At 54.1% G+C, this 22,901-nt stretch overlaps 1 protein-coding gene across 3 annotated transcripts; it reads left to right on the top strand.

The window, feature by feature from the left end:
* The first annotated feature begins 4,333 nt into the window (after positions 1-4,333).
* On the top strand, positions 4,334-22,610 carry RHOBTB2 (Rho related BTB domain containing 2). 3 transcript variants are annotated; one of them, XM_045880021.3, is made up of 10 exons: positions 4,354-4,935; positions 8,974-9,175; positions 9,877-9,980; positions 10,517-10,702; positions 11,556-12,559; positions 12,862-12,980; positions 15,376-15,526; positions 19,210-19,298; positions 20,100-20,205; positions 21,417-21,776. In XM_045880021.3, exons 2-10 carry the CDS (start codon positions 8,984-8,986, stop codon positions 21,632-21,634), a joined length of 2,169 nt encoding a protein of 722 aa, XP_045735977.1. In that variant the 5' UTR covers positions 4,354-4,935; positions 8,974-8,983; the 3' UTR covers positions 21,635-21,776. The 3 variants fall into 3 exon arrangements, with proteins under 3 accessions (XP_064441462.1, XP_064441461.1, XP_045735977.1); XM_064585391.1 differs by lacking the exon at positions 19,210-19,298 and having other exon boundaries at positions 4,344-4,935; positions 21,417-22,610; XM_064585392.1 differs by lacking the exons at positions 10,517-10,702; positions 19,210-19,298 and having other exon boundaries at positions 4,334-4,935; positions 21,417-22,610.
* Positions 22,611-22,901: the final 291 nt, after the last annotated feature.

Raw genomic sequence — 22,901 nt, 5'->3', positions numbered from 1 at the left:
GATCATCTGGTCACCCCCTGTCTTCAGGCAAGTAATATTATTATCCCAGTGGAAGACCAGAGAGATTAGGTTCCTTGCCCAAAGTCACACAGCCAGTTCCTGGTGGAGGAGAGACTAGAACTGAGGTTGGCACTAGTTACTGCAATAACTGCTCCTCTGTTTTGGTTTCTTTTTACTTGGGGCTCTCAGGGCTCCTGTTGTCCACATCCCTGCCCACACTGGGCTTGAGGGGGCGCCTCTTCTTGCCTTAGCTTTCTTCTGCCTCATTGTCCCCTGCCCCTGGAGGGTTGTCACAGAGATGCCCCTCCACACAGTACCAACTGCTTCCAGAGGTATCCAGCAGGCCTCTCCAAGCCCTTCTTTGATCATTCCCTATCTTTCCTGAAATTCTAGAATTTTCTTTGGCTGAACTGGTCCCAAGATTGTGACTGACCATTTAAGGAAGCTAAAGATGGGGATCTCTGCCTCTTACTATGTTTCTAATCCCTCCCCACTCTGCCCCCAAATATTTCCTTCTTCCATTCTCAGCCTTGGTGGCCATCAGCTGATATTCTGCTGAGTCAAGTTTGGGTCGGGAGCTTCTTCAGTGAAAAGGATGGCCAATAAAATATAAGCCTTCCATGCTAGAAACCCATAACAGATATCCATGTTGGATGAACTGGACCTCACCCTTGTACATGAGAAAACAGGCCCAGAGAGGAGAGGGAATTGTCCACCATCACCCAGCTGGGTGACGACAGAACCCAGGCCTCCTGATGGACAATGGACTGCTCTTTTCAAATTACAAAACCAAATTACTGCTCTTTTCAAATTACCAAGCTCAGAAGGTGCAAATGCCTGCAGCATGGGATGAACCATGAACCCAGTTGTTGACCCTCGAGGAGCCCCTTGATTCCCTGAGGTGGCCTCTGTCTTGGCCTCCAGGCTGAGTGTCTCAGCAGGAGCCATGCTCTTGCCCTGAGTAGACCCTCTGTTTGGGCTGACCGAGCTGGTGGCGTCTCTTTGGGTAACTCAACAGTGTGTTTATTCCTTCTCTCACTGTCTTCCCCTGCCCTGCCCCATTCACTTCTGTCCAGCCCCCCAGGAGCCTGGAGGGAACACAGAGCAATGGCGACCCAAAGACAAAGCCAGTACAGCCTGTGGAAGACCTCTCTGGACAGCATGTGAGTAGACACTGGGTGGTGTCAACTCCCTCCTCCTCAAGTGCCCCACCCAAACATTCATTCGTCCATCAAGCATTTATTGAGTTCCTACTGAGTACTAGTTGCCAGACCAGCAAGAAGGAAACTCTCGAATAAGCATGGTTCCTTCCCTAAACAGTGCTCAGTACTGTGAGGAAGAGAGAGACCCAAAGATAGAGCAGGGTGATTGGTATTATTAGGGGAGCACAGAAGAAGGGCAGGGAACCTTGCTGACTTTGTAGGGGGTATTCATGGTGGGCTTCCTGGAAGAAGTGATGTCTAGGCTGAGACTTGAAGGATGAGTAAGCATTATCCAGGTGAAGGGGTGGGAAGAAGAACAGTGTTCAGGCTGAGAGAACTGTTTGAGCAAAGGCCCAGAAGTGTCCTGCCTCTTATAAAGACCTGGTGGTGCTCCCTGGGTCCTTGACGAGGAGGCTGAGAGACTCCAGACTTTCCAGATTTGGCTCCTTCACCCTGACAGGGCTCTGCCTGTTGAGATGCCTCTGCTTTTGCTCTCAGCTGGTACCAGGCACAGGGTGGCAGTGCCGTGTGCCCCAGACTACACGCTGCTGGGGAGGGGGGCAAGGCTTCATGTCAGAAGGCCTGTGGGGTGCACTTGGCAGAGGCTCATGTGTTCCAAGGGAGAGTAGACAGAAGAGAGATTAATAGCCTGCCAAGAGGAGAAAGGCTGGAACTGTGTGAAACAAATGGAACATGCAGGTTGGAGAAGGACACACCGAGAGAGGTCTGCATAGCTTGGGCTGGCCCTGGGGAGGAGCCTTTGGGAGGCCCATAGGGAGAGGGGGGCCTGTGGTACTGGCCGCAAGCCTGCCGCGTAGGTGCCCTCTTGAGGACCAGGATGGAGAGTTTTCTCCCCACATGGGGCCTCCTGCTCACAGGCTTCAGGAAAATGGCAGCTCGTGATGTCCTTGAGGAGAATGGTTATGGGCAACGTGGGAGGGGGTGCCTTTTCAGGACAGGCTCAAGGGGTTTACATCGCTGGGGAGGAGGAGTCACAAGAAGGCTTTGGTGAGGGAAGAGAGGTTGGAAGAGGCTCTGGCTGGGAATGCCTGAGAGGTGATGTGATCAGGAAGAACTCTGGTTTGAGGAAAAGCTGAAAAAGAGGATTGTGTGCCAAAAGTGGGACTGGGAATTAAGGTGTTGTCCCCCAGCGGAGCACCTGGCTCTCTCTGCCTGAGACAGTTTACCCAATGTGAGCAGGGGGGTGCAACTTCATTTGGCCAACCTTACACCTTCAAACCCCAACAGGACAGCCTGGTTGGGCAGTGAGGTTTGCAGGCTGAGCGGGCTCTTTCCCCAAAGGCTCCATAGAAGCAGACCTGGAAGCCCCACGATTTGGGGCAGAGGGCAGATCTGTTTTCCTGCTCTGTGCTGTACTGGGGCCATCCCTGCTGCTGGGATGTGTGAAAGGTGAGGAAACCAACAGGCAGGTGCTCTGGAGCTGGATGGGGGCAACTGGGTATCAGTGGGAGAGGCCGTGGCCTCCTGTGACACCCATGCAGGGATATCATGCCATGGTTTTCTTTGGGGCAGTGACCGCTAGCCCACAGAGGATGGCCGGAGGCTCTTCAACACCAAACATTTGGGAAGAACACACCTGCCCATGGCTTAGTGTCTTTCCCACGCATGTATTCAAACCAGTACTTTCTGTCCTTATGGAGACCGAATCCTAACCAGAAGAGTGAAGCGGCATCCTCAGTCATCCCTAACCTCTCCTCCAGCTCTGGGTAGGTTCAGAAGGAGGTGGGGGAAGCATCCTCCACCAATCAGGCACTTACTGAACATGGACCAGGCCAGAAAGCACATTTATCACAAATACACTAATGGGCAACGTCCAATTGTATGCATTCATAGATGGAAAGCATACTTCAGAGAATACAAAATTCATTTTTATTCGGCTTTTTTTATGGCAATGGATTTCTCTTCCTAATCATATTTTTGCATAAACTAATATTAAACTGGATTTGCATTCTCAGAGCACAAGCTTGAGGGGGTTAGGTGGAAGGCATGTTAGTCTGGACTTAAAAAAATTGTCCAGAGGTGGGCACCTGGGTGGCTCAGTCGTTAAGCGTCTGCCTTCGGCTCAGGTCATGATCCCAGGGTCCTGGGATCGAGTCCCACATCGGGCTCCCTGCTCGGCAGGAAGCCTGCTTCTCGCTCTCCCACTCCCCCTGCTTGTGTTCCTGCTCTCACTATCTCTCTCTCTGTCAAATAAATAAATAAAATCTTTAAAAAAAAAAAATTGTCCAGAGGTAATTGACAAGATGGATAAAACCAGACTGAGCTGGCCACTGTAATTACCAGTAGTCAAGATCATCAGAATCAAACCAGCCTTGAACATGGAAACTTCCCTTGAGGGCTGCTCATATTACAGAGGTCATCCCTTAATAACCTCTTTGTTTTACAGAGCAGTAAATCGAGACGGAGAGCACAAAGGTGTCTTAGATACCGTCTCCAGGGCTAGTGTCTTCATGGCATTTCTTTTAAGAGGTCAGAAGATACTGGTAAACTCCAGGTGGCAATAGGATGGGCGTGGGATGGACGCAGAGACTGCTGAAGAGGGAGGGAAGGGGAGAAGGCCTAGATGGTACAGGTGATATAGTGACCCACTCTAAATAAAGCTCATGGGCCACGGCAGTCGGACGCACAGGCCCGCACAGGCCGTAGCTGAACGGCTGGTGATCAGGGAAGGAAGGCCCTCAGGTGCCAGGAAAACTCTCAAGCCAGAGGAGGGCCTGTGTGGAAAGGCTGTGTTCCTCTCCCTGAGGGCCAGGGGTGGAAGCCTGGGCTTAAGGGGCAAGGAAAATAAGTCAAGTTCCCCTCCCCTAACTCGCATCCCTTCCAGGGCTAAGATGCGTCTCAGAGTTCTTTCGCAGCCTCCCGGAGGAAGGGGGAAAACCCTGCGGGAGTCCAGCGAGGTTTTGCGCCCTGACCGGCGGTGTGCCGAGACCCTTCCAGCCTCTTCCCTCCGGGCGGGGGAAGGGAGGCAGGGTGGGAGGGTGTGAGCGGCGCCGAGGGGCGGGGCAGGGGCGGGGCCGCCGGTGGCCCAATCCCCTTCTTTCCCCGCCCCTCCCCCGCCCCCAGGCCCCTTTCCACCAATGGGCGAAGCCTGTCACGGCAGCCGTCCTGGGGGCGATTTCCGCCCCCATTCTTCTTCCCTTTCTTTCTTTTTTTTTTTCCCCTTTCCTTTTTTTGTGAATGAAAAAAGGAGGTCGCGAGCGGTCCCCGGGACTGCAGCGCTAGGCGTCTTCGCGGCCGCGCCTTCGGAGCGGGCCGGGCGCGTAGCGGCGGCGGCCTCGCCCCCCTTCTCCTCAACTGCGCGTCGCCTCCAGCCTCCGCAGCTAGAGGACCCGCGGCGGCGGCGCGGCCCAGCCGCCCGAGGTCGGGGCGGCCGCGCGCAGCCCACTCCAGCGTGCCTCCATGACATCGGGCGCCCGGGGCGCGGGGAGATGCTGATCCGGAAGAGGCAATGGCTGCAGTGCCGCGCGCGCGGCCGCTCCCGGCCCGCCGTCCGGCCTGGGCTGCTCTGTCAGAGTTTCTGATCTAGCGCGACCCGGGCCCGGAGCCTGTAGCAGCAGCGGCGGCGGCGGCGGCGGCGGCGGCAGCGCGGCGGCGCCGGCATCGTCCTAACTTGCACGCGCGGAGTGACCCCAGACATTTCACTAAAATGAGCGTGCTTAGCAGGAAGAGATGTGTTCCTTACACTAGAAATTACCCCGTCACATGTAGTGGTGTAAGTAAATGATTAATTTCTATTATGGCCGGTTTGCAAGCTGCCTGGAAACGCGCCGCTTCGCCCTCCTGTGCCCTCCCCGGCCCTATCTGCGCCCCTTCTGAAGACCGTCCCCCTCCCCCGGCACCCCCTCTCCCCTTGGCTATAGCTTTGGCTGCTGGGGCCTCAGGGGGCGGGGGACTAACCTTTTCCGGGTTTTTCTAGAGAAAGGAAGATGACTTGATTGCCTTGGCGTTGTCGTGGCCTTCCTCTTTCCCCATTTAAAAAAAATTTTTATTTCGTGTGTGTGTGTGCAGAGCAGCGTGGGAGGAATAAAGGTCCAGAGTGGTGGAAATGTTTCTGTTAAAAACCAGTGGAATTTGGATGCTTTGCTCGCCGTTCCGGAGATATTTCTTTCAACCCAACTCCATTGCAGTCTGTGCATCAGAGTTCTGGCAAACTATGGGAGAGATGCTTAGCGTTGTTTGTTGATGTTTGAGAAGGTTTTTTTGAGTGTGTTTAGGTTTGCATTTTTTGTTAATATGATCATTCAAGATCCCTTTGAGCCTTGCTCTACACTGGATCTGCAGGAGGGATTCATCTCCCCACCTTCCCCAATATTACAGTGTCAGCAACCCTGGTGAAAAGCCACCCTCTCTGTTCTTCTCTTCCCGATTCTCCCTTCCCCTCCATCCTCCTCGATTTTTACCTTCATTTTGAGGATATTCCCCCTTTTTGCATTTTGTAAGATGCAGGATGTGGGATATTGGTTGCTAGGAGACAAACCAGGCTCCCAGGGAGATTCTGTCGTTTCCTTGACAACCAGACTAGGGCAGCCACAGATGAGCAAGCCTCCTATCAGCTGTGGGAGGGAAAGGGGGGCTTTTCTGGGCTCTGCAAAGAGTGTGTAGGGGTGTGGGGGTGGGACTGGGACTCGGTGAGGGTTGGAGCTAATCTGAGCACACCTGGCTTTTTGGCCTGGCTCGAGTACACAGAGCTGGGAGAGCAGTGGGCAGGAGGCTGATTGTGGAGAGGGGGACAGGGATCATGGGACAGGGTAGGGAAGGAGCACCTATGTGACTCTGGGATTACTGAGGGAGAGGAATGAATTGGAGGTTGTGACACCCAGGGCAGGATGGCAAGGAAGCCATAGTCTATGGAGGTTTGTCTAGGGGCTCAGAAGGAATGAGGATGAGGCAATTGTGCGGAAAAGTCTAGAGTCATTGAAGGAGAGAGTGCCAGAAGGGAAGGGGAAGTTGAGAAGCTCATGGAGTGGGTTGTATCATCATACATCAGCAATGAGACAGTAAAGTAGCAATATTCTAAAGCAAAAATTCTATTACTGCTGGCTTTGGCACGCTATCTCCAGTACAGGATCCTCGTTTAAGACAGGCCTGATTCGACTAAAGAGTTTTGCCTGTTGGCTTAATGGGGCCAGTCTGTACCTTAAAGAGAGATAGAATTACATATATAGATATGTAATCTAGCATTATATAATACCAGATTACATAAGACAAATACCTCCTTTCTGCTGGGCTCTCTTGGCACGAATTCACCAAGATTCGGGAAACTTTCTTCCAAAGCCTTCATACCCATTTTCCAGAAGGGCAGACTGATGCCCAGAGAAGGGAAGTGATTTGCCCTCTCCTAGATATGAAGTTTCCTAGATCTGAAGTCAGGCGGTTGGGACAGGGGTGAAGTGGGTGAGAATGATAAAAATAGGGGGGAAGTCAGAGGGCAAGCAGGGGAAGGCTGCGGAGCGCTGGAGAGTGGATGGGAAGGGGCTGCCCAGCCAGAGAAGCACCCAGCAGGTCTGCTGTCTACACTCACGGCAGTGTTTGTTGCCTTCCTACTTGTTGGTTGGCTCTCCCCTACTTAACCACAGAGGTGAATGAGGTGTGCAGGGGTCTTTTAACCATTAACTCTCTGATTTTGAATCAGCATTGCCCTGCCAGTGTTCTGGCCTCTTCCTCATGGTCCAGATGCTCCTGGATTTATGAACTGATGCCCCTCCTCTGTGCCTCCTCAGCCCCCTTCTGCTTCCACACCCACAGGCCATTCGAATCTAAATCTGAGAAAGAAGTTCTACTGGCGAGTGGGTTTATAGTCTTTCTCCTCCAGCTATACATAGTCCTATTGGGGAGTCTGTTTTGTTCTTCAGTGTATAGAACTACAGCCCAGGCGATTCCTTCCCAGTTGCCTGACTTGAGACCAGGACCCATCAAAGTGGGGTTCCTGGTCCTCAGCTCAGGAGAGAGCAGGGAGGAGGCAAGATGGTGGTTAGGACAATGGCTGGCCCACTGGGAAAGGTGAGGAGGGGTGGAGGAGGCAGGAGGAATCCTGCAGACGATTGCGCTGGAGACTGGGGAGGGGCTGTGTGGAGACCCCTTGTTTCGAGTTCAGATCCTGTAAAATTCCAAGAAGGAGGAGGTGCTTGTCTCATTGAAAAGTCCTTGCTGCACTTTTTGCTTAGGTTGCTGAGATGTATCTACTCACGCAAATCCCAGTTGCCATCGTTACTTGGATATTTCAGTTCTGCATTCCTGCATGCTGGCATCCAGTTACAGCCCAGCACGAATGGAGCTGCTCGGTTGCTGCTGGTGGCCCGGCTCTCTGGCTGGATGGCTCAGCAGTGAGGGCCCCTGGACTGCCTCCAGGACGCTTAGGAGCTCAGCCTTCCTTGGCCTAGGAAGGAGTCCTCAGGCTGCTCCAGCCCCCAGCTGGCTTTGTGCACACAGGGAATGTGAGCAGGGGCAGGCCAGTGACCTAGCTGAAACCAAGTTCCCTAACAACGTCTGCCTTGCACCTACCCCTGCCTCCTCCACTCAACCCTTTCGGGAGAGTAGATGCCACTGGGAGACTGCCACCAAAAGCCCCCTCGCCCTCAAGCTGAGGATCCCTTCCTGGTGACAGCTTTTTAAACACTGACATGACATTTTGACTATAGGAGGGCCTTCTTTTTGTTTATTTGAGCCATCCCCCTCTGTGGGTGGACAAGGCACTCCCTCTCTGCTCAGCACAGAGGGAAACTGAGGCAAGCATTTGCCCAGAAATTCAGGCCCAAGTCTCTGACCCTCTGCTTCCCCCAGCAACCCCATTACCCATGCAGCCAATTGAGCAAGCAGCCTACCAGGAGTGTGCCAGGGGTCTGGGGGCTTCCAGCCTGAGAATCCTCCTCCCTAGGAAAGGAAGGCACAGAAGGGGGCATATCTCACTCTCCCTGAGGCTGCATGCAGGATGCCTGGAGGGCATGCCTGAGTAGGGGCAGGAAGGCCCACTGGCCATGGAGTGAATAGTCACAGGCCCATGTTTATCTCCACTGCCATCTCAAAACTGGGCCTGCCGCTGAGTGAGCCCTACAGGCAACATGTCAGGCTCCGAGGAGGGGAGGGGAGGCCCATGGGCTGCTCAGGTGCCTCCAGAGGGACTGGGAGGAAAAATTCTGGCATCTCCCTGAAGGAGGCTGGGGGTTAGCATTGAAGGGTAGCCATAGGCAAGCCAGGGCTTGAAAATCCACCACCAGGGAGGGAGGGAGGGAGGCAAAGGTGGAGGACAGGAGAGCTGCCACCCAGCTCTGACAAGTCCATTAAATTTTAAAGTGATCCTGCCCTCCGGCATGCTGGAAAGGGGTGGGGACCTGGCCGGGACTCCGCTTCTCTCAGCTGTTTGTTGTTGTGCTGTCCAGAGGAGGAGAGTGTGGGTGATGAGTGAGCTTCCCAGCCGGACTCTCCTCTTCCTGAGGAGCGGGGACAGGCCCCGGGCAGGTTCTGCCGTGGGATCTCTCACAGGCCTCCCCCAGCCAGAAGCCCAGTGGGAGGATGATGGCAACAGGAGGCAGACGAGCGTTTCACGTGGTACCACTGCGCCTCTGAGCCTGAATGGGCCCCCAGCTTCTCAGGCCCCGCAGAACGATCGCCCAGAAAGCTACCCACTCCTTTCACCCCCTCTCCACTCAAATGCTGGCAGAGGGGCCAGCCCCAGCTGAGGAGAGCGGCTGGCCCCGGCCGTCAGGGAGCTGGGGTGCAGAGCCATCTTGACCTCTACACTCCTCTCCCTCAGGTCCCAATTAATGGATTCTGACATGGATTATGAAAGGCCAAACGTAGAGACCATCAAGTGCGTTGTGGTGGGAGACAACGCGGTGGGCAAGACCAGGCTCATCTGTGCCCGGGCCTGCAATGCCACCCTCACCCAGTACCAGCTTCTCGCCACCCATGTGCCCACGGTTTGGGCCATCGACCAGTATCGGGTGTGCCAGGAGGTAAGGCTGCAAGGCCGCTCGGCTGGGGGTCCGCCCCATGTACTTGGGCTTCTTTCCAAGATGTAGCTCAGTGTCTCCAAATGTGGCCCGGCGGCGTGTGCCGAGCTCACGGAGGCCCCTGGGGATGGGGCGGGGGCAGCTGAAGAGGAGGGAGCCTCAGGAGAGAGGGCTGAGGGGATTCCACCCCAGGGGAGGGATCCCTAACCATTTGTGTTTTGCATGGCTGAGCTGGTGCCTGAGACCCAAGCTTTGCCTGGGGCACAGCATCTTGTGCAATCAGAGCCCCCAGTCATGGGGAGCACTGCGGGGAAGGGGGGGTGTTGGAAAGATGAGGAAGAAAGAAGCTCTCGGCCAATACCAAAATCAGAGGCTTGTCATGTGCAGGTGAAGCTGGGAACAGGGCAGGCTCCCTGAGATCCCTTGCACCCCAGGACAGTCTGCCCTCTTAGAGGCTCTTCCCTTCCAGCCAGCTTAGAGCCCACTCTTGCCGTTGGCGTCTGCAGAGACGGCGCCCGGAGAAAGTGCTGGGCACAGCACACAAAGGAAGCTGCTGGAACCCCAGCTAGCTCTGTCCCTTCACCCCCATGCTGTCTGGGACCCTCAGAGATGAGCCGGCGCCACCCTGAGCTGACATGCAGAGGCCCCTAGCACTGTTGCCCTTGATTCCCACTCCTCTCCTCCCCACCCCCCACGCCCCACAGGTGCTGGAACGCTCCAGAGATGTGGTAGATGATGTCAGCGTCTCCCTCCGCCTCTGGGACACCTTTGGAGACCACCACAAAGATCGTCGCTTTGCTTATGGGAGGTAGGTAAGGCCTCTGGTTGCCTGCGGGGAGCCAGGTGGGTAGGTTTTCCCTGCTTTCCCAAGGAACAGCAATGCTGTGAAATTTCAGCTGGGAGGAGGGAGCAGAGAAAACAGCATGGCAGACCCTCACAGGGGAGGCAGCCCTGGGCAGTAGAAGGAGCCGGGTTTGGAGTCAGGAGGCCAGGTTGGACTCTTAGCCCTGCTACCTCTCAGCTCTGGGACTATGTGCAATTAAGGGAACTGTTCTGAATTGATTTTCCTCAGCCATGGATTGTGAAATGGTAATTTCTAACCCATAAGATAGCCATGAGGTCAAAATGAGGTTTTTCGGAAGCTCTAAAATGCTAAATTAGAGGTATATAAATTAGAGGTCCTATTATTATACATTCTGTGTAAGGTCACGTGAGCAGATGCCTGTGACAGATGTGGAATGTAGTGTTGTAGGGTGGGGTGGGTATGCGTGTTCTCCCTTGTTCCAGGGGCAGGTAACCTACCACTAGCTTTCCCTGCCCATAACCTCCCTCTCCCACCCCCAGATCCGATGTGGTGGTTCTGTGCTTCTCCATTGCCAACCCTAATTCCCTCCACCACGTCAAGACCATGTGGTACCCAGAAATCAAGCACTTCTGCCCCCGAGCACCTGTCATCTTGGTGGGCTGCCAGCTGGACCTGCGCTATGCTGACCTGGAGGCTGTCAATAGGGCCAGGCGACCCTTGGCTAGGTAGGGGGTGCTGGTGCTAGGGCGGGGGAAGGAGGAAGACAGAGGGAGGGGTTGCATCTCCTTGGCTCCCTGTTCAGCCCTGAGGGAATCCACTGGGCCTCACACCTCACCCTCCATTTGAAGCAAGGCATGTGGAGGGCCAAAGAGAGTGCCCATTCATTCATTCGTTCATTTGTTCATCCATGCATCCATGCATCTCTTATACCCTGTGTGAGCAATCCTGGGCTAAGCACCATGGGAGGGAAGGAGAAAAGGAGGTAGTCTTTGCACAAATGGGGCTTATGATCCCGCTGGGAGATGAACTCCATATATGGCCTTGTTAAAAACCAGCGTGGAACATGGCATGCTGATTGCCAGAGAGGTGGTTAGTGCTGCCACTGCTTTGAGCTGGGAAGGGCGCGGGGCTGGCATAAATACGGAAGGCTTCCTGCAAGAAGAGGGGATTGGGGGGCGCCTGGGTGGCTCAGTCGTTAAGCGTCTGCCTTCGGCTCAGGTCATGATCCCAGGGTCCTGGGATCGAGCCCCGCGTTGGGCTCCCTGCTCGGCGGGGAGCCTGCTTCTCCCTCTGCCACTCCCCCTGCTTGTGTTCCCTCTCTCGCTGTGACTCTCTCTGTCAAATAAATAAATAAAATCTTTAAAAAATAAATAAATAAATAAATAAAGAAGAGGGGATTGGAAGTGGGCCTTGAAGGACTGATAAGATTTGACTAGACAGAGGAGAAAGGGCAGGAGTCGGACCGAGACAGACCCTGAGCAGTCCCCTAAAGAACAGGCAGGCTCTGGAGAGCTGCCTCTCCCTGCACCTCCCCTCTCCTCCTCTCCTGCCAACATGTTTGGTCTTCCTTCTTGCCAGGCCCATCAAGCCCAATGAGATCCTTCCCCCAGAGAAGGGCCGGGAGGTGGCCAAGGAGCTGGGCATCCCCTACTACGAGACCAGCGTGGTGGCCCAGTTTGGCATCAAGGACGTCTTTGACAACGCCATCCGCGCAGCGCTCATCTCCCGCCGCCACCTGCAGTTCTGGAAATCCCACCTCCGCAATGTGCAGCGGCCTCTGCTGCAGGCGCCCTTCTTGCCTCCCAAGCCGCCTCCCCCCATCATCGTGGTGCCCGACCCCCCCTCCAGCAGCGAGGAGTGCCCCGCCCACCTCCTGGAGGACCCGCTCTGTGCGGATGTCATTCTGGTGCTGCAGGAGCGGGTGCGCATCTTTGCCCACAAGATCTACCTCTCCACCTCCTCCTCCAAGTTCTACGACCTGTTCCTCATGGACCTGAGTGAGGGGGAGCTGGGGGGCCCCCGCCCAGAGGACCACCGGGGTCACCCTGATCAGCACCACCACCATCACCACCACCACCACCATGGCCGGGACTTCCTGCTGCGGGCAGCCAGTTTTGATGTGTGCGAGAGCGTGGAGGAGGGTGGGGGCTCTGGCCCTGCTGGGCTCCGTGCCTCCACCAGCGACGGGATCTTACGGGGCAATGGAACAGGGTATTTGCCCGGGAGGGGTCGAGTCCTGTCTTCCTGGAGCCGAGCTTTCGTGAGCATTCAGGAAGAAATGGCAGAAGATCCTCTGACGTACAAATCCCGGCTGATGGTGGTGGTAAAAATGGACAACTCCATCCAGCCAGGGCCCTTCCGGGCTGTTCTCAAGTACCTGTACACCGGGGAGCTGGACGAGAACGAGCGCGACCTCATGCACATCGCCCACATTGCCGAGCTGCTTGAAGTCTTTGATCTGCGCATGATGGTGGCCAACATTCTCAACAATGAGGCGTTCATGAACCAAGAGATCACTAAGGCCTTCCATGTCCGCCGGACTAACCGGGTTAAGGAGTGCTTGGCAAAAGGCACCTTCTCAGGTATGGCTTGTGCTTAGGAACTGACTGCCAGAGGGCAGGGGACTTCCCTCCAGTTAGCCTTCTGAAGAGTCTGCGTTGGTCCAGTTAGCATTCTGAGTCATCTCAGCTGCTGATGTCCTGGAGATGGGGTGGCTCTGCTCCTGAAGCCTAGTACCCAAGCCCGAGAGCTTGGTCAGGTAGCACTCTACATGAATGGCTTCAGAAGGAAGTGGGTTGTATGGGCACGGTGTCAATCTTTGGGGTGGGTTCTCCCACATCCTTTCACCATATCCTCACGTGATGCCTCTTCTCCTTCCGGACAGATGTGACCTTCATCCTGGATGATGGCACCATCAGCGCCCATAAGCCCCTGTTGATTTCCAGCTGTGACTGGATGGCCGCCATGTTTGGGGGGCCATTTGTGGAGAGTTCCACCAGGGAGGTAAGACTAGGAGGGGAATAGGTGGGAAGGAGAGAGAGACCCACACCCTTCCCACCTGAGGCATCTGCCATTTACTGCTACTTCCTTCAGTTAGTACTACCTTCAGTTACTGACTGTGCTTGCTCACCCTGAGTGACAGACTCAAGATAAGTTTAAGAGATGGCTCCCATAGCCAAGGATCTTACGAAATTTCAAGACAGGGGATTATGGTGACATCTTCACTTTATGGTATAGAAAGCACTTTTGATCATTATCTCGTGTCTCACCTCACACACAACTCCTACACGTGGCGTCGTGTTCTCACTTTACAAGGAAAGTGAGTCCCCAGGAAGTTAAGTGCCTGGTACAAAGTTATATAAGTAGAAAGGAGAGGTTTGGACTTGAACTCAAGGCTCCCGATTCCTTGGCTCTATACGTTGTACCTTGCTTTCTCCCTAACACATGTGAGCCAAGGGGAAAAAATTCAGTGTGCCAACGTGACTCTATCACTGTTTTAAATGTAAGTCTTACTATCACTTAGGTACAGTGAAGCCCACAGTCAGAAAATTGCCATTGGACGGGGAGATTTTTATACTCCCAGTTGTCACTAGGCGGGGGCATGCACGGTATGGGGGACCACACAGGGAAGCACCAGGGTCAGTCTGGAGGCAAAGGGAGTGAAGGGGATACGAACAAGAGCCTTCACTGTAGTTTCTATGGGAAGGAACGGGTGAGGCAGGGGGAGCAGGCTTAGGATTGGCTAGTCTGAATAATTTCAGCAGGCTTTTGGGGCTGTCCCAAGTCATCTGGTACCTGGCCTTGGGGTGACTAGGGCAGGGGATAGTGGTTGAGGGAATGAGCCTGATAAAGGAGGTGGTTGGGGTGTGGACACAGGATTGGTTGGTTTGCATGTGAAAAGCATGCTGAGCGTGTCCTTTACTCCGGCTAGCATTGGCTAGCCCTGGGAGGGGCAGCCCCGCTGGGTCAGCAAGGCCCCGGATGTCAAAGCAGCAGAACTCAGACCATAAAGAGAAATGCTTCAGACAGTCACCTTTCCCTTTAATCAGCACTGCTCCGACTCGGCTCTTCCGTCACCGTTATGGCCACTTTCTCAGGCACTGAGACTGGAAACACCGAGTTGGACGGGGCCTATCAGTGCATCCTTAGAAATAGTCTCTTCAGTCTGTTCTCTCCTTTCCCTTCGCGCAGCCGAGCAGAGTAGCTCAGGCCGGGGCCCTCGGTGTTCTCTCTTTTCTGTGAACTCCTGTACCGTTAGTTGGCCACAGTCAGCCTCGCAGTTAACAAGGTACAACTTTGTGCAACTGCTTGAGGTTCTGGGGGTCCACACACCATTTTCTTGCCTGGTCTGGGATTTCTTCCCTTCCCGCTCTCTCCAGCCCCACTCTGCACGTCCCTTAGTAAGAGCTCACCCGACACTTGAGGGAAAGATGGGGCTGCGAACAACACAGGATAGCATCCTGTGACGTAGAATGACAGTTTCTTAAGATTTCCGGGAAGGGAGTGCGTCCGGAAGGCTAAGTGGAGGGCTTGAGCTGTGAGCTGGTCTGATCCTTGAAGCATGAGTGGGTTTGGCTTCTGTGAGTGGAGCCCCAGGGGCTGGCCCGCCCCAGGCGCTTCTTGGTGCCACAGAAGCCGGGTTAGAGCTCCAGATGACTCCCATGCAGCCCGGAGAGACTCGTGTCTGATGAGAAAGCAGGTTTTATTGCAGCGCTGCTCGGAAGAGATCCCAGGGGCCCAAAGCAGCAGCTTCAGGCAGCCAGCAAGAAGCCAGCTGGTGTTGGCTTGGCTCATTCGTACCCCACTTGCACTGCCCTCTGTAAGGCCAGGAAGGGCCAGGGTGTGTGGGTTCAGGCGGCAGGAAGGACTCCTCCAAACATCTTCCAAGCCAGCACAGCTTTGGAAGCGTGCCAGTGAGAATCCAGGTCCTTTTCTTTCTTTCTTAATTAAATATTTATTTATTTATTTGAGAGAGAGAGAGGGAGTGCACATTCGTGAACGTGGGGAGGAGCAGAGGCGGGGAGAGAGAGAGTCTCCGGCAGACTCCCCACTGAGCAAGTGTGGGGCTCCATCTCACGACCCTGAGATCATGACCTCAGCCAAACTCGAGAGTCTGAGGCTCAACCGACTGAGCCACCCAGGCGCCCTGAACCCAGGTCCTTTTAAAATGTCAGAGCGCTGCTCACTGGTGTGGTCAGCGTGCGGGCTCAGTGCAGGTTTTTGCTGTGGGAGACAGGCCTTGGGGGGCCTTCAGAGCTGGTACAGGGGCAGCTCAGGGATGGCTGCCCATCTGGTGGAGCCAGCAAGAGGCCCAGGGCCTTTTGAGTTTCCCCGGCCTGAGCTCCTCCTTCCGTAAGGCTGGGCCTCCCTGAGGCCTTCTGTCTCCCTCCCCCCGCAGGTGGTGTTCCCCTGCACTAGCAAGAGCTGCATGAGGGCGGTGCTGGAATACCTCTACACGGGCATGTTCACCTCCAGTCCCGACCTGGACGACATGAAGCTCATCATCCTGGCCAACCGCCTCTGCCTGCCGCACTTGGTTGCCCTCACAGGTACACGGGGACCCCTCTGGGGGAGAAGCCAGGGAAACCACCCCCCCCAGGTCCTGATTTCTCCTCTCACCTGCCTCCCCCCAGGGGACAGGCTGCGAGCACCAAGGGAATGTGTTGACATAAAGTGAAATATGTCGATGCGCATTGGGGTTTGGGTGAGGACATAGATGTAAAGAAGCACGTGTGAGAGACAGGATGGTGTCACATGATAGGCTCTCCGCAAAGGGTTATGGGCCCCACCAAGCGTTCTCCAGTAGATGACAGCGCTGGTGTTCCATCAGCTTCGCTTCAGCGGGGCAAGCTTAAGTCAAGAGGAATAGAACACCATTCCTCATTGCTCCCCTTTGGTTCTTCACCTCCTCCTCTGCCTTTTTTCTTCCTTCTCATCCTTCTTCTCTTCCTCCTCCTCCTCTTCCATCTTCACTTTCTCTCTCTTCCAGAAGCAGACAATAAACATTGACCTCCCATCCCTAGTTCCTTGAAAAGACCATGAGAGCTGGAGCTCAGCTTTTAGAATGGGCCCACTTCGGAGGCCCTGGGCTGGAGCAGGGCCTGAGGCCACGGGGAAACTGCGCAGCAGGCAGTGGGGGGTGGTGGAGGGGGCCGAGGGGCTGGAGAAGAGGAATGGCACTATCCAGATGAAGGGAGTGCTGTCAAACGTTGGAATTGGTATCTGCACTGTGTTGGTGTTGATGTTGATGTCAGGGTTCGTGTTCTTGGGCAGGTCAGGGGCCAGAGGGCAGAGCCTTAGATACTGAGCTGAGATCCAGGGAAGGATCTAGCATCAGAGCTGCTGGGGCACTGGACCAATGATCAAGACTGGGACTCACATAGGAGGAAAACAGCAATACCATGATGAGAAATTAGTTATAACATGGGGCTTGGTCATAGGAAGAAGGAAGAAAGCATTGATCAGAATTTGACTGTTAAGAGCTGAGCCTACCGAGAGAGTCCTAGTTGGAGACACAAAGGGCTTTAGGGTGGGGAGCAAGAGCGGCTTCTACAGATCACAGCTGAAACGTACATCCACCGTAGCTGCCCGTGGAAAGTGGTGTGGTCTTCACAGAGCACAGCCAACTTCCAAACTCTTGGACCTAGTAATTCACCTTTTGAAAGACTATTTCCAAAGACATGACCCAAAGGCAAAATATGTATAAAGATGTTCCTGTAAGTTTGCTTCATCATGGTGGGCGATCAGAAACAAGTCAGCTGTTCCAAATGTTACACTGCGCCACTGTGTGGAGAGGCTTATAGAAAATACCCATTGAATGACTTTTCTGGGAGACGGTCCATACGAATGACAAAGTATACAGATGTGTGTCGTGCACATGCCTTGTCAAGGAGCAGCGGGAAATGCTGAGCATGGTATATTTGGTGATGCTCTAGGTTTCGGGAGATATGCTATGAAGTTATTAATTCAAGCTTAAAACTTTTTCATTATTCAATAGAGCACAAATGCATGAAACACGTTCGGCTTCATGAATTATTATAGAGTCAGAGGACCCATATCAGGAGCTAGCTCCTTGCCGGCCATAGCAGAAGCCCTCTGCCTGTCCCCGCCAGTCACAAGTCCATCCCTGTCCTCAGGAGTAACGCTTTGCCTATTACTCCTCTGTAGGGTATTTTTTATTGGCCTCACTTCTTACTCTTCATAGTTTTATCTTCCATGTGTGCATCCTTAAACACCAAAGCATGGTCTTATTTTTTTTTAATTTTTTTATTGTTATGTTAATCCCCATACATTACATCATTAGTTTTAGATGTAGTGTTCCATGATTCATTGTTTGTGCATAACACCCAGTGCTCCATGCAAAACGTGCCCTCCTCGATACCCATCACCAGGCTAACCCAACCTCCCACCCCCCTCCCCTCTAGAACCCTCAGTTTGTTTTTCAGAGTCCATCGTCTCTCATGGTTCTTCTACCCCTCCGATTTCCCCCCCTTCATTCTTCCCCTCCTGCTTTAAGAGCATGGTCTTATTTTTTAAATGCCTTTTAAATTTCTCCTAATCTAAAGGTTCCTTGTCCATTAAAATTTTTTTTCCCTTGCAGTTTATTGGAAGAAACCCACTGATGTTCCAGAAAATCTAGATTTTTCACTGATTGGCCATTGGGTCTAGGGGATAGATCAGATTCATATTCAATTTTCTTTTGCTAAAACTATTTTATAGGTTATTCCTGTTTTGTTTTGTTTTAAGATCTTATTTTTAAGTAATCTCTACACCCAGTGTGGGGCTTGAACTCACAACCCCGAGATCAAGGGTCACATGCTCCACCCACTGAGCCAGCCAGGTGCCCCATTTCTGTTTTTCATCAAGAAGTTTTGTCTCTTTTTGTGATCTTTTTGTGATGTTAGCAGCCACTGAGTATCATGGCCTGCATCTACTGATTTATGAGACGGTGTGAAATGATAATATACCAATTCAATCATTCCTTCTTTGTCTGTTGGAATACTTTGAAAAAGAGAGCAGCTTCCCCTCACCTACTCTTTGCTTACCCAGTGGTGTGGTTCATATAGGAAGGGCAGATGAATGCTTGATTGTATCCTTTTATTTACCGGTCTTCGAGATAAATTTGTTTCCCATCACCCTTTGCGGGTGTCCAATCAGTTTTTATTTTTAAGTGTTATTACACACATACTCGATTGGTTTCAAATAATTACAGTTATCTTTATTGAAGCTGAAATACCACACTGCACCTTTTGCCAGCAGGAGTCTTTTCAGGTTGGCACCAGAATGAGCTTTCTGGTTGTGTGGAATGACAAGATGTTGCAGGCTCATTCTGTACATCTCCTGCCGCAGACCTGGAATCAGCCAGTTCTCTGAGAATCTGTTTCTTATAGTTGGACATGGTATTTCAAGACTATAATCTGAGCATTAGGGATGCACCTTACTACTGCATTCTTGTCTCTTGTTTCTAGGTCTTTTCTTAGATCTGGGAAATAGATTTGAAAGTTTGTTTATTTGAGAGAGAGAGAGCATGAACAGGGGTAGGGGAGGAGCAGAGGGAGAGAGAATCTTAAGCAGGCTCCATGCCCAGTGTGGAGCCTGACAGGGAGCTTGATCTCACAACCCTGAGATCATGACCTGAGCCAAAATCACGAGTCGGGTGCTTAACCAACTGAGTCAGCTGGGCGCCCCCATGAAGATAAGATACCTCATGAGTTTATACTGATACAGTTAAACTTCAGGATTAAGAATGCTTACTTCTTTAATATAAATGTTTTAACATAAAATATAAGGTTTGTTCACAATTTGTTACAAAACTTCAGTGAACACAAACAACTAGATTCAATCCATAGTTGTAATTTGTAGTTCTAAGCACAGCTGGGAGTTACCACCCGCTCTCATCAGTGTCAACGGCTGGTTCTGCTGGGGGCTTTCACCCTACATAAACCAGACCACTGGGGGCAACAAATGTAGTTGGAACAGTTCTCCTACTTGATTCTAACTAATATCCACCTTTACTTCCCCAACCCCGCTCCACTGGGAAAGTCTTGCTGTAATCCCAATTTCCTCACTGGTGGAGCAGACTTCAATCACCTGTGGTCTTCCCTGGCCTGCTGGGACTTGCCGGTAGGCCCTCGTGTCTCTCTGCCCTGCAGTGGGTCCCTGCTGGGGGTAAAAGGGAGCGCGTGTCCATTCACGTGGCTCTTCAGCTGATTCCCGACTGTGTATATCACAGAGCGGTACACGGTGAGCGGGCTGATGGAAGCGACTCAGATGATGGTGGACATTGATGGGGACGTCCTCGTGTTCCTAGAACTGGCTCAGGTACGCTGGCAGGGGAAGGACTCTCCGACGTTCTTGACTCTGGGCTCTGTCTGCCCGTTGGCAGGGACTGAAGAAGGCTGGCAGGCGGTGGGTAGGAAGGGAGCCCGCTGTTGGACTTGGGTCCCGGATTGGGCAGGGCCTGCCTCATCCTCCGTGCCAGAGGATTCACTCTGACATGCCGAGAGGAAAGGGACTGGCGGGAAGGGACTGAGGCTTCGGACCGCCGTAGGGCAGGGGACAGAAGCCCAGTCTCGTACATTCACATGGTTGCAGCGTGCCTGAGGTCACTGAGGACTCTTCATCCAAAGTGAGCTGCCCACCTCCTTATTCCCGAGCAAACAAGCAAAGTGTCACGCACGGCCCTCCGAGCGCATCGGTTCTGGCACTAGAAGCCAGCTCGTGAAGCGGACGTTGCAGCTTTGAGGCGCGCGGACACAGTGGGCGGAGTCGGCTCTCGGAGCCTGGCCGTCTACCCCTCCGTGCAGGCTGCCCTGGCCCCCAGTGGGCGGCGGAGGACATCTCCGGGGAGGGATCTAAGGAGCACGGCACCACACGCATCTGTGGATTCTGTGGGTGCTGAGGGCGGGGCAGAGGTGACCTGATGTGACAGCGGCGGTGGTGATGCCAAGGAGCAAATTAAGTGTTTTCTCACACTTCCGTGTGGGTTTGCCTCTCAAGACGGGCTCGTTACAACTGTGGGGCTTTGCCCATCTGCACCAAAGCTTGGGCTCTGAGGACAACTATGGGTGTCTATGTGGACCCTTCCCGGGCTCCAGCGTAGGTGCTCCTCTTTGTCCCCAGTTCCACTGTGCGTACCAGTTGGCCGACTGGTGTCTTCACCACATCTGCACCAACTACAACAACGTGTGCCGCAAGTTCCCCCGAGACATGAAGGCCATGTCCCCAGGTGAGCGTCTCCTGCAGGACCTGTGCATGCTCCTTCCGCATGCCAAAGGGGCCAGATCTCTGACTCGACCCCAGGGCGTCCAGAAGCTGCCAGAGACCCTTGGGTTGGACTTGAGCTGGGGGGGGAGCCCAGGAAAAGATCAGGGCAGCTGGGGACCTCAGGCAATTCACTTTACCTCTCTGGGCTCCTATTTCTTACAAGTACAAGGAAGGTGTTGGACTTTTGGTATTTTTCAGACCTGGTATTTTTGGGGGGGGAGGTGTATTTTGGTATTTCAGACTTGGTATTTTTTTTTTCGGAGTTGGTATTTTTGAGAGAGGGCTCCACAATAAGAAATATATTTTGTTGTGAGCCAGTACACATATAGAAAACTACATGAATTATTTTTAATGCGGCTTATGACCCACCACATTGATTTCACAACCTAGAAATAGGCACAGCTTGGACCGCCCAGGTCCAGATATCCTCTGAGGTCCCTGCAGTTCCACCTCTGCTTAATTAATGTCCCCAGTCCTGGGGCCCAACAGGAAGTGCATGGGCTCTGGGAGAGGTGTCGTGGCCCCCCGAGTTCCTGCCACTGTGCATTCTTCAGGTCTTCACTGGGCACCCCGCGCTCTCCCTGCTGCCAGGTCCTACCACACCGGCCCCATCCCCACTCTCTCCTTTACACCCTGCGGGCATCTTATTCCGCAAGCACAGCTCCAACCACATCACCGCCCTGGTCCAAACCTTCCACGCCTTCCACGCCTTCCAGAATCAGTCTGAACCCCTCAGCCTAGCCTTCCCTCCAGGCTGACCCTCTTTGTCCTCCTGCAGCCCTCCCTCCACTGCCCTCAGAAGCCAGCTCTGCCAGCCGCCTGTGCTGCCACCCCAGCTGGGCCCAGCACCTCTCTGCCCTTCTCCCTCCTCCCGCTCCGTCCCAGCCTAGTTCATTCCCAGCGCACGGGAAGCCCATCTAGGTTGTCCCTCTGTCCCGGAGCCCAGCAGAGCGGAAGTGCCTTTCCCCAGGAGGAAGCTCTGCAGCTACATGGAGCGCTCCAAAGGCAGGGCTGATACTCTGGCCCCTGGGACTGGGCGTGCGTTGGATGGTCCCCAGGGCAGAAGTGTCGGGGGGTAGGCGGGTGGCCCTGGACACCCCCCACATCCCGGTGCTCCTCTTGCCCCCTTCTCCTGCCGGCCTTCTAACCAAGCCCTACTGCGTTGTGCTCCAGAAAACCAGGAGTATTTCGAGAAGCACCGGTGGCCGCCCGTCTGGTACCTGAAGGAAGAAGATCACTACCAGCGGGCACGGAAGGAGCGCGAGAAGGAGGACTATCTCCACCTGAAACGGCAGCCCAAGCGGCGGTGGCTGTTCTGGAACAGTCCCTCCTCACCGTCCTCTTCTGCGGCCTCCTCGTCATCCCCATCTTCCTCCTCGGCTGTGGTCTGAGATGCTGCCACCCTCTTCCGACCCTGCTGCTGTTCCCCCCACTCGCCTTTGCCCCTCTGCTCTTCTGCATCGCCCCCTCCACCTTCCAGGGACAAGGGGACCCACGTAACCAGGACCCTAAGGGCAGAGCTGTTCTCACCAGCTGACGTAGCTCAGCAAGAGAGGAGGGGGGCCTTGTGGATCAGTACGGGGACCCTCTGCAGGGGACCCCAGTTCCAGAGCAGGGCAGGGAGGCAGACGGCTGCTGGGAAGTGGGGAGAGGGAAGGCACTGAGAGCTTTGGCATCTGACTCTGGGATGGAGAACGCTGGCGTCCATGGGAGACTCCCAGCCTTGAGGCTCTGTGGCTCGGTCTGTGGAGGCAGCCCCCTCCCAGGGAGTGGCTGTGCTCAGGGAGGGTCCTGTCTCTCTTGACCACGTTTTTCCAACCATGGACCTGCGGGTGGCAGATGTTTTGTGGGCAATTTCCACACAGCGCCTACTCAGCTCCTCACCGGAGAAGTCAGGGTAGAAATGAAGCCTTCAGACCCAACTCGATGCTTCCACATCCTGGGGTGCAGCTGCCGAGGCCATAAGTGGGAAGGCTTGCACTCTGGCGAGCATCCCTCCCTCCCAGGGCGGTAGGTGTCCAGGCCTGATCAAGGATAGCAGAGCCTGGTCAGAGCTTTAGGCCTAGGAGCAGTGCCTCATGGTGCTGTGAGAAACTTCTCCCTCCCTGTGCTTCACCACTCAGATCCAGAGATGGGAACCAAAGGAAACAGGTGGAACAGGGGAGAGGAGAAAGTGGGGGGGGGGGGGCCTGGGTGCAGCAGCCCCATGCTCTCTGGGCTCCTCGCCCTGCCTCTGGTTAGCATGGCCTCTTAGCACGGTGGGGCAAAATTAGCAAAAAAAAACAAAAAAACAAAACAAAAAAACCCCCAAACAACAGCAAAATCACCACCAACAAAAACATGTTGGCCTCAAGCCCCTCAAAGAAAAGAAACAAGAACAGAAAAAGCCCCTCTGTAGCTTACAAAGCGGGGCCTCTGTGTTGACGAGACAAGAGTGTAGGCCGTGGAAGTCATTCCAGTGCCTCTGGGGAAAGGACTTGTCACCCATTGCGGCTGGGGATGCCCACACCCTGCCGGCTGGCTCTGGGGACAGCACGAGTTCTGAGTTAGCATGCTGGGATGGAGGCTTCGGGGGCAGGGGCAGGGGGGGTCTCAGGGCTTGAACATGGTATTGGACCCCTGCTTGGCCCATCATGAGAATCTGTTCCTCCTCCTCCC

This window comes from Mirounga angustirostris, unplaced genomic scaffold, assembly GCF_029215605.1.
Source record: "Mirounga angustirostris isolate CCGP_5_RB_7025 unplaced genomic scaffold, mMirAng1.0.hap1 SCAF_2, whole genome shotgun sequence".
Classification (NCBI taxonomy): domain Eukaryota; kingdom Metazoa; phylum Chordata; class Mammalia; order Carnivora; family Phocidae; genus Mirounga; species Mirounga angustirostris.
Note: the sequence above shows the minus strand (reverse complement) of the source record. Positions and strands in the feature narration are given on the sequence as shown.

Coding starts and splice junctions, on each gene's coding strand:
- RHOBTB2 (XM_064585391.1), top strand. CDS start 8,984: ATGGATTCTGACATGGATTATGAAAGGCCAAACGTAGAGACCATCAAG. Junction 15,527..20,099: donor GCACTTGGTTGCCCTCACAG/GTACACGGGGAC, acceptor CTTTGTCCCCAG/TTCCACTGTGCGTACCAGTT. Junction 20,206..21,416: donor CATGAAGGCCATGTCCCCAG/GTGAGCGTCTCC, acceptor GTTGTGCTCCAG/AAAACCAGGAGTATTTCGAG.